Source organism: Melanaphis sacchari, unplaced genomic scaffold (assembly GCF_002803265.2).
Source record: "Melanaphis sacchari strain LSU unplaced genomic scaffold, SCAv2.0 Contig79_pilon_pilon, whole genome shotgun sequence".
NCBI lineage: Eukaryota > Metazoa > Arthropoda > Insecta > Hemiptera > Aphididae > Melanaphis > Melanaphis sacchari.
Genome location: NW_020271559.1, coordinates 1,012,466 through 1,024,170, shown reverse-complemented (window position 1 = coordinate 1,024,170; position 11,705 = coordinate 1,012,466). Strand labels below are relative to the sequence as shown.

Here is an 11,705-nt window from a genome sequence, read left to right as displayed (position 1 = left end):
ATTGCATTTAAATCAAAATACCTTAAATACTCAAATGATTTGAAAATATACAATATATTATAAAAGTATATCAAGACTAAAAATATTTAGTTATGAAAAATACAAACAAACTATAAATGATTTCGAGTAATACCGTATAATTATAATTGGTGTGTATTTATTATTTATTTCACTGTACACAATACCAAAATTATGTTATTTGCTTAAAGAACATTTAATAGAAAAAATATTATTGACAATGTCTTACATTTTTTTTATAAACATTAACTTATAAATTAAATTTTCAAATCTTTATCCATAATTACAAATGATGGAACTAATGTTTCATTGTATTCTGCTGGGTTTAAGTAATCACGTTCAGTGACTGTATCAAGAGTGTCATTCAATACTTCAGCATGTAAATTAGATGACTTCAAAATTGGTAGACGACCAACACTTTCAAACACTTTTTGTTCCATAGCTAAACGCAGGGGCATGTGCATTCCTTGTGTGATCATCAAGCCTTTAACTAGAGTTCTATTTTCTTTTGCTTTATACTGAAACATAAAAAAATATTATGTTAGTCATTTAAATTATAAAAATACAAATAAAATATTTTTAATAAAAAACAGAGGCAAGCAAATTGATTTTAAATTAATAAAGTTTTGTGAAAAATGTATAATGTATAGTATATTAAAATATGCTATGTGTACAAAGATATAGAAGTAACAATTCCTAATAAAAATAATGTATAAAACTTAAATTGGAAAAAATAATAAGATTAAATCAAACTGATCAAATAATAGTTGCAATATAATAATAATCCTTAACTTTTTAAATAAAAAAATATTGTGTATACATTTACAGCCTAGGCCGTTTGGATATTAAATATCCAACTTAGATTGTTTGCATATTGGATAAACTAGCCAGGCAGTAAGCATATAATAGTAACATTATAGACCAGACCTCCCAAAAATAATAAGATTCACAATCCATATCAATTGTATCCTTTTATCTGGATATTAGTATATTATTTAAATTTGATTCTTATTAGTATTGTATCATACCTAAACATGATAAAGAATACTTGCTATCTTTATGCATTATGTTGCTCATTAAAATGATGCCAGTTATATGATTCAAATGTTGAAAAATTTGTTAATTTTAAGTGACATGGTATATTTTATAATATTTGTATAACTGTTCTCATTGCTCATAAAAAAATGTCATTTATTATAATACTTTTAAAAACTTATTTCATAATTAACTAAAATTATGGACATTGTTAGCCTTTGACTCAATGTGTCATATCACCCATTCGCAGTATTACTTTGTTATTACTTATTGTTTTTCCTGACTTTTTTTTTGCTAAGTTCTTAAGGGTTATAGCATAATGCAAAATAGCTTATAGTTATAACTTACCTAAAAAATTGGGTTATCAAATATAAAAGTATTTTTCAAATTTAACAGGTAATTCCAGAGATTAATGCATTCAAAGAAAAAAATAACTCTTTAGCTTTATTATATCATGGTATAGATAGTAAATGAGATTTTGGTTCTGTTGGTTGATCACGATTTGAGACAGGTTTTATAGAACACATTAATTTTACATATCCCACCCGATATTAGTATCATTAAGGAATGGTGTAACATGACAATATACAGAAAAATCAATTTTCTTTAGGCTGTGGCATATTTTCTAGCTGAACAGAGTATATGTAAGTTATTAATATACACTAAAAAAAAACGATCTTGTTTATATATTACCTAAACATTTATTTTACCTTAACTGATGTGATTAAGTAGAAATATAGCACTATTTTTTATGGTGTGGAAAAAAATGTTTGTTTAATAAGATAGTTTAAATGGAATTATTTAAGGTGTACTTACATTTCTCAGGTTTTGTTGAACAGGATGATAAATTTCTTTAAAATTCTTTGGCCTGGTAGTGTGAGCACTACAATTATTAAGAGGTTGATTAATTAAAAATACACAAGTAAAATGTATTTTAATATTTTAATTAAAAATATAACTTACCCTAAAATGGCATAGTTACCAAGAGAATTATCAATTAGATCCTAAAAACAGTTAAAAATCAAAAATACAGTTTGTATACAGCAGTTATAACTGTGAATTAATTCTAGTAAACAAAATTAACTTACCATGTTTATTATTTTTTAAAATATTTATTAAAAAATAGCTAACGTTGTCGTCGGCGTAAAAGAAGTTATTGTTTCAATATCTTTCAAATGAGATACAAGTTTTGATTACTGAAGCACGGTTACTTGCAATTTTGGATTGTAAATTGCAATAAAATTATAACAAACACAATGACAATTGACAACCTATATGACTATGACATTTAAAATGATAACCTGAAAAGTTGATAGGAGTTGTTCAGTGTGACCACAAAAAAAAAATATAATAATTTATATGTAGCTATACTTTAGTATAGTAGTTGTAAAAAAAAATCGTTAGATGTCGCTATATGTTTAGTTATCCGCAAACTACGTTTAATATTGAAATAAATAATTACCTATTATTGTAAACATTTTTACTTAATGAACGATTCATTATAGGTAGTCAAGGTTTTGGTTTTTATACGACGTGTTGACTATACAGTGTATTCCAATACTCATAATACTCCTTTACTTATACTTTAATACTCATGACTTATTTCCATTGAGTATTGGTCAATGGTTTTTCTGAAAAAGTCCTTATTTAAACATTGTAGAAACGGTAGAAACTGATGTTTTATGAATATTTATAAAACCGTTTAATTCCATACCCATGACTGGGAACGTATTATTTGTTATTATTATTATTTTTAATTGTGTATAAGTTATACTGGAATACATTGAAAATCTGTACTTAGGTAGGTATTAACAGAAACGTGATTTAAAAATTTTAAATGACCATATTCGAAATTATTTCATACTTAAGTAAGAACTGTATTAAACCCAGAAACCACTGAAATGTATATTGCTGTATTATTGAAACAAGCGAAAACCGAAATTCGGGTGACACTCGAAAGTCTAAATGATCGTCGACCAATGAATGAATGTTTAAATCGGAAAAATGCCTATTTTGATTTCAATTATAAAATTATTCTGTGTTAATACAAGTAGGTACCTATCATAATAATTTAAATCTGATTTAATGAACTTATTCATTCAACTTAAAAAGTCTAAACAAAAGTTTTAACCTTTTATGTATGCGACCCAAATGGTGATAAACAAAATTAATATTCTTCCTTTCATGTCGAATGAAGTTAATGGAAGTCATAGAAATTGTATAAAAGATACAAGCTATTATTTTATTTATATGTGAAGTCCAATAACTAATAAGTACTTAAAATTTTCAACTAGGTAAATGTGTATTTTAAAAATTAAATTTTGTGTAAATAGAGAATATTAAGTAGTAATTAAAAAAATAAATAATCACTCATGTACTTATTATCTGGATAGTTGATAATTAATTGTAAAGGAAAAACAATTTTGAGCCGGAGACGGTGTGTGATTCTCTATTCCAAAATATATTTAACAATTTACTTATATTATTAACTGTTTATAATTTATGATTTTATTAGTAATATGGTTAAACTATTTTTTGTCAAAAATATCGTATACCTGGATTATAAAAAAAGTATTTCAAAATACCAAATCACATATTATTGCAATTAACTATTATATAAAGTTAGTATCTACATTAAAACGAAAGGTATACCTATAATAATTAATTTTTTTAAAAAGGTCTAAATATTTTGAGAATCATTGTATACCTACATAATAATATGGTGAAGAAAATAATAAACACGTAGTGCGGAATGTTTCGAGTCCGTACGGATTATGAAGTAGGTACTGTTTGATTTACAAATAAGCAATAATTAGATATTATAACACGCTTTCAAATAACAATAAAGCAAAAATTATTTAATTTATATGAAGTGAACAAATATTAATATAATAATATGTTAGTATACGAATTTAAACTAATTACAGACCCTACATATTATTTTATTTTTTTGGGGAAGTTTTCGAATGAAAGTGATTGTTCATTATTACTTAATTATACGTATTTTTAGTTTGATGTAGTGGAGTAGTGAATCAACATTATGTAAAGTTCTACAGACTACAGTTGAACCTATTTCCATTTTGTTTACGATAACTAAATACTTATAAGTTGTAATTAATTAACTATTAATTATATTAACTGTAATTTTAATTTTAATTTCTTAGAAAAAATAGATATTTCTTCAAAATATCAAAATAATATATGTTTTTGTTCAAAAAATGAAAAAAATTAAAAAAATATTTATTAACATAATAGTAAAATAAAAATTTTTTTTTCCAAAATTCTTTTATATAATGACCTCAAATAAAGTAAAACTAGTTTTTAAAAAAAGTTGGAAGGTACCTAGTTTTTGAGATCGTAGGTGTTCACTATTAAAATAATTAATCAGTACATTAAAATGTTGTTATATATAAATTTGTTTTTATGTGTTTTATGAATAAAAGTTTTAATGCATTAAGCTGGTTGTTTTTTAATACGGTTTTAAATAAAATACTGCATTGTACAATTGCTGTTGGCTACAGTATGTGTTCATTATTACTGGACTCTGTATATATCATAATGTGAAACATTCTCACCCGACACTTAGTAGTCCTATTGCTGTTGGCAAAGTTACTCGTTTACTGGTACCCGAAGGATTTATATGAGAACATGATTTAATAACGGTCGCATCCATGACAAATGTTCCTTATCATTAATCTTCATTTAAAATTTAAATTTTTTACTCATATTTTTTAAAAACGGGAATTTAATATAAATATTTATTTTGGTTTTACGAATTAATCAAGTACAGCAATAATTAAATCAAATAAATATTTATGTATATATGACAAATAAATAATAGGTATACAGATACAAATACGTGTAAAATGATTATCATTCATTATGTATTTTTGTTTTATTACCTATTAAAGAGTTTGAAATTATTTTATAGGCAAGAGTTTGATTAACAGACATAAAATAGATAGTATAATAAACTATAAAAATAACGTATAATCATATTAACTATATAGTCTGTCTTTTAAAGAATACTTGCATGTGATAACACTTTTGTATTTATACTAAGACAAACGATATTTGTAATATGTTACATATTATATGTATGTCCATAGCTGACTGCAGTTGTTTAAAGAATTAACTACTTACTTTATAGTACTTTGTAATAATATGATTATTGGAAACAGAGAATCCTTTAATAATGCTTCCAGCCACTTTGGTTGGTATGCACGATAGCCTTATTAACATCAATTTTCAATACTGAACCGTCTGTACTCTACGAACGACAACTGGACCTCTCTTTTTAATAGCTAAATCAGTTTTGTATTTATTTGGATTCACGTGATTAGCTGAGTCTTAATTTGTATTATCTAACTACCTCACAATATAATATATATACAACTGCGAGATTGGTAAGGTGTTTGATGGTTATATATTTCACATTAATATTATAGTTTATATACATATTTTATTATACAGTGTACTTGATAAAGTTCTCGAATTTATGACCTTGTGAGCCCTCTGAAGATCAAGAAGAAGGTAATAGTGTGAATTTAACACTCTAATATGGCAACTGATTATATTCACCAACACTTTTAAATGAAGAAAGAATCCTCCTGACCTTTAGTATATTTATTCTTTGGTTATTCAACTTTATTTTATTAACTTTGCTTAATCTCTTGTTTTTACGGTATTACAATTTATTAAGTTTCCAGTATAAATCTTGTTATTAACTAAGTACTATTACGGATATCTTAAAATTAAATTAATTGATAAATCGTTGCATAAAAAACAAAATTTTTAAGGGTATTTTATAATTTATATATGTATGACTATAAGTAATTTATTTTTATATTATAATAATACAGTTAGTTGAATTATTTTTTGGTAAAAAATATAATATATACTTAAAAATAATAATTATTATTAAATTGTATAAAATTATAAAATTATTGTTATTACTTACTATAGACAATAATACAATGGATCGTATATGTTAATATCGATATATTATACTATAATTGAATAAAAATATTTAAGGAATAAATAGATTAAATATTTTGAAAATTTTATTGTGCATAAAAAATATGAATTAATATATTGAATAAAAATCATAAATCTCGAAGATTATTATTTTTTGAAACAAGATAACTAAAACCTTTGAAAGAATAATACGGTTATTATGATTAAATAGAATAATGATTCTCTTAATCAATCTTTTAGTTTTAATTGACAAATATATATATTTAACATCAACAAATATAACCAAATTACCACAATATGTTTAGTTTACAGCAACTGTAGATGTAATTGGTCAGATTTTAGTGATATTAACCAAAAAAAGTTTACATTATACTTTAATAGATTTAAAATTATTTTCAGCAGTGTATCGAGAGAAGAGGAGTCTAAGATCCCCTTAAATTATAATTTCTTGAATTTAGATTTACATATGCTGTGTTAAAAAAATATGTTTATAAATTATTCTTAACTTATTAATACGAGATTAATACGAGTAAGTATGTAAAATTTTTATACTTCTAATATAAGAAAATATATATATCATAAGATTTTGTATTAAGAAGAAATAAACTGGTGTTGTAATTTCATTTGTTTGAATAGTATTTTATAGCCACCTTGGTAGTAAAAATGTTAGCACAGGGGAAAATAAAATAAATGTACAAAGTAATAATATATATAGTCGACATGGTAAAAAAAATGTATTTCCAAGAAGTCCATAATTTCATATAAATCTTTCGCGTGCTTAGTTCCTTGGATTTATTCGACACACAACGATTTAACTGCTTAAAGTAAAGTGTCTAAACTGTATACAAGCTATTTTTGTTTTACAGTTGACAGAATATGGCAGTTATATACACACAATACCGAGACCAGTATAAAGTAAGTATACAATTAAGTTGGATTATTGTTAAATGTAAGACGATTAATTTATCCTACATAGCAAATAATAATTTGCTTATGATGTATGCAACAAAAAATATTTACTAAATACACATTACTTATCAATGGCATAATTAGAAATTTGCGCTGGGGAGGTATATTTTTTTATAATCGCATAACTGTTGGGGCTTCACTACCCACACACCCTTCTTTTCACTCATCTAATTTTTTTTTAATTTATCTGTTATTTTAAAATAAGTAATTAGTTTTTATTAATAATAAATAAATAAATAAACAAAAGTAATTTAAATATTTTTGATAGCTTACATTTATTTTTAAAATTTTTAATAAAATTTTTATTTTTTTTGGCTACTGTATTATAATTGCTTCAATTTTTATGTTAGGCAGTAGCATCGAACTAAATTTTTTTGAAGAAGCAATAGAATTCAAAAAGTATGTACCCAGTACCTACCCAAGTAATTTAAGCAGAGCCACGAAGGGCTTCGCTCCCACATTCCCTACTTATAAAACACAAGTACTCATTTTATTTTCCATAATAATTATTAAAAATAAATTGTGTTATTATGTTCATAAATGGACGCCGATCTTGAGAAATTGAGAAACTACGTCGTACAATAACAATTTTATTGTATTTATACACAATTTACTATGAAAATATCGGCTACATTTAATTGCAGTTAATAGGTAGATAGTTAGTAGAAGTCGGGAGAGTATTAGATAGAATAATAATATGTATGTACAATACATTTCATAAAATAAGTATACCTAAAGAACAGATGAAAAATATTATTTTCAAATCACAATAATGAAATTTACCTAATACCCACCCACTCATTAAAATAAGATGGGAAATTGCCCTCCTTGATACTCAGGTTTGGTGCCACAAATGTCAGCTATAATAAAAATATAATTATAATAAGCAAACATAATTGTAAATATATTTATTTACATTTTTTTTTTTTTAATGTGGTTGTGTGCTTTATGTAGATATAATTTATACATGTACGAAGATAAAACTTTGTGACGTTAATAAGTTAATTAAAATTTCACTTTACTGGTGTTTTATGAAAATAAAACTAAGACTTTATGATGATGGAAATCTTATCATTTATCAATGATAATGGTTAACCATTAAATTTAAATCTAATTTTTATTTTAAAATGCTAGTTTCCCTTCCATAATTACGCCACTGATGCTTATAATAATGATTAAAAAGTAATTGTATCTTACATATGTAGGTATATTTATATACGTAAGAATTGAACCCTTTCGTTTGATATAGATTAAATTATGGTTAAGTTTAAAACAATAAACAAAGTAGTTTTGGAGTTCAACATTTCTAACCTTACCATAAAATACAGGAAGATTCTTTAAAATAATTCTGACTTATGTAATTTTTAAGTATATTAAAAGATCATATTTTCAATTAACCACTTAAATATCTTGTTATATCATTTAAAAAAGTATTATTTCGTTATACAAATTTTTTTTTTATTAAAGCGGTATCCTTTTTTTATATTTAACTTATTAAATAAATTAATTTTTTGAAAATGTTTATATTAAATCCTATACGAATGAGAAAATTTTACAAGTTACTAAAACATATAATCTATAGTAATAAGTTTAAATGGTATGGTTTCTACAATATCTAATTGAAAACTATTTTTTATATTTATGTATTATTTTATAATTTATAAACACTGTTCTAGTATATATACTAATATTAATAATTTTATATTATACTATTATCTTTAATAGATACATATTAATAAATTATTAATTATCTACTTATTCCAATTTCATCAATAGAAAACATCAAAATAAAAAAAAAAAATAAATAAAAAAATCATTTGCTTAACTATTAACCCACAAATGTATTATTCTCATTCCAAAAAAAGAAATTTGTATTACCACAAAATAAATATGAAAAGACAAAAAGTAATTCAAATATTTCAAATTAAGGTACTTGAATTTAATACATACTTAAGACTAGCTGTATTATATCTATTTAATCATTTCATTTTTTAAAATATTTTATTACAGTTAAAATGAATTTAATTTTCTTGTTTGTATTTTTATTGATAATATTTACACGGTATTATTTTTTGCTGAAAATTTAAAATATAATATATAATACTTTTTTGATAATAATAATTAGCAGCATACATTTTTGACATGAAAAAATGTGTATAAGAAATTTAATTTTTATTTAGCAATAATATATTGTCACATTAATATATAATTATCAAGAGCATAGTATATATTATTATTGATTTCAGTAAAGTAATTAAAAAGATAAACTTAATTTAATTGATACAATGTTTTTTTTTATTTTGTGTAAATAAAAAAAATATTGGTGTTTGTGGTTGTTTTTCACTGCAGTAAATGTTATAACTCTACGTATATTTATGATCGCTACCTTCGACAGTAAAATATACAAAAGAATGAACGTTCGTTACTTTGAGAAAAGTAAATCATTGCTTCATTTGGCCATGAGTGAAAAACGACGATATGTAGTTTTGTATTCGATGATTGATGAGCATGAGTCGTTTGTGGACTGTCAGTATCGAATAACATTTTATGAAAAAGAGATCATAAATATTGCAAGAGATCTAAATTAATTCACTTTCCACAATAAATACTAATAATATGAATAATTAGTAGAAATAATATCATTACTAATAATTAAATTAATTATAGGAAGTACATAAGTATTAGTATATTTAGATGTACATTATTTTTTGAATGTGTCTGTAGTATTTAAATTTTATACTAAGAAATACCTATTCATATTTAAACAAAAAAAAATATATACAATAAAATATCAAAATAATAATACAATGAATCAACAATTGTATATAGGTAGTACTACAGTAATATTTTAAACCAATTCACCTATATTACTGTATTTGTAATTAATATTTAATATTACATTGAATATAGTGAGTATTCACACAACACACTTAATAAACAATATATTGATGGTTTATAGGAATCGTATACGAAGTAAAGGTATGTTCTCTATATATAGAGAACAAATCTTTACTCCGTCCACTTCAGCGTAGAATAATGGGATGTATTGTTCTTAATTGTTTCTATACAATTGTATACAAATATTATGTGTATTTTTTCATGATTGAAACTGTTTCTGAACAATGCTTAGTTTACTTTTATTATATAATAATGTATCAAATACCATTTGTTGAATTTCTATAATGTATACATTTTTATTTTTAAATGTAAAATACATGAATAATATTTTTAAAATCACATTATAATAAAGATTTTTATTTTGAAGAAATAATTTCAATCATATGATTAAAAATATATTGTAAATAACTCATATTAATTAATATTATTACCTAAATTAAGTTCATTTTAATTTTGTTAAACCTACGTAGTTGTTTAAAGAGAAATTATAAAAATAAGCCAATTAATTTTGTATCTACTCGTTTAAACAGTAATATGTCTCAATGTAAGTTTGCAATTAATATTATCATGTTAACATAAATATAGTTAACCTACTGTAATAAAACTAATTTTAATTCATATTATTATTAAATAATAATTATAACTCTTGAAAACTCACGCATATTATAAGTGTTCTTAGGTGATTATTAACTTAAAAAATATTAATATTTCAGGCATTTAAAATAAAAATAAACACAAAAGAAATTTAAAAATATTATACTACTGGGACCATGGGTATAATAATTAATAGTTTAGATGACCAGACTTTTGATCTTTCTTTATTTTTCTGTAAGACACAAGGGACGCATTTTATTGTTGACATTATAAAGGTACAAGAATAAAATATGTGTTTTATATTAACTTAGTGAAACAATTCATTACTATTAGTATTTACTTTAAATTATTTGAGTACTGAATTACTGAGCTGTTGGAAGTATAGTACTTAACATTTAATCTGGGTCAAATTTCACTACTATTTGTTTATCTTTAAAAAGCTCAAAACTGCAATTGCAATTTTTTTTTTTAAGGCGTTTTTTGTATAATAGTTTTTATTATTATTATTATTATTATTATTATTATTATTATTACCTATATATTATGAAAAAAAAAGCCTAGATCCTAATTAATCCCATATTAATATTTAATTTTATTCAACAATTAAAATTGACCTAGGTGATCAAAATTCAGATGCTAAATATTATTCAGTTTATCTATTTATAAACATTTTTTCATATTATAATTGGGTAACTATTTATGTATTTTACAACGTTTTGATTTTTAAATCAATGAAAAATAGCTAGTTGTTCAGTTATGAACTTAAAATTTGTTTTTATACTAGGTACTTATTGGTATAAAAAATTGTTTTTATAAACATACCATTTTTTGTTTATTTATATCATATGAACTATATTGTTTCGTACTCTTTGCCAGTAATTTGTATGATATGTTATTATTATTGTGATTATTTTTTCAACTAATAATATATTACAGATTTGCAATTATTAAAAAAAATAAATAACGTACCTAATTATTTAATATGAACATTATTTAGAAATAATAATAAAAACAAATCAAAAATAAAAACATCATTAAGTAGTTGGCTTTTGAATAATGACTGTCCAACAATACTTTTTTTGTTGTAACAACTGACAGATATGAACTTTTTTCATAATCTTTTAGAAGATCATTATATTAATATTATACTATGTTGGTACAATTTTTTTCCTTACAATTTAAATTGAAATAAAGTTGATGTTTTAAACATAAAA

At 23.0% G+C, this 11,705-nt stretch overlaps 1 protein-coding gene across 1 annotated transcript; it reads right to left on the bottom strand.

Moving 5' to 3' along the window:
• Positions 1 to 215: 215 nt before the first annotated feature.
• On the bottom strand, positions 216 to 2,329 carry LOC112601474. The gene is made up of 4 exons (XM_025349121.1): positions 2,142 to 2,329; positions 2,017 to 2,057; positions 1,870 to 1,936; positions 216 to 536 (listed from the first exon to the last, which is right to left on the bottom strand). Exons 1-4 carry the CDS (start codon positions 2,142 to 2,144, stop codon positions 276 to 278), a joined length of 372 nt encoding a protein of 123 aa, XP_025204906.1. The 5' UTR covers positions 2,145 to 2,329; the 3' UTR covers positions 216 to 275.
• Positions 2,330 to 11,705: the final 9,376 nt, after the last annotated feature.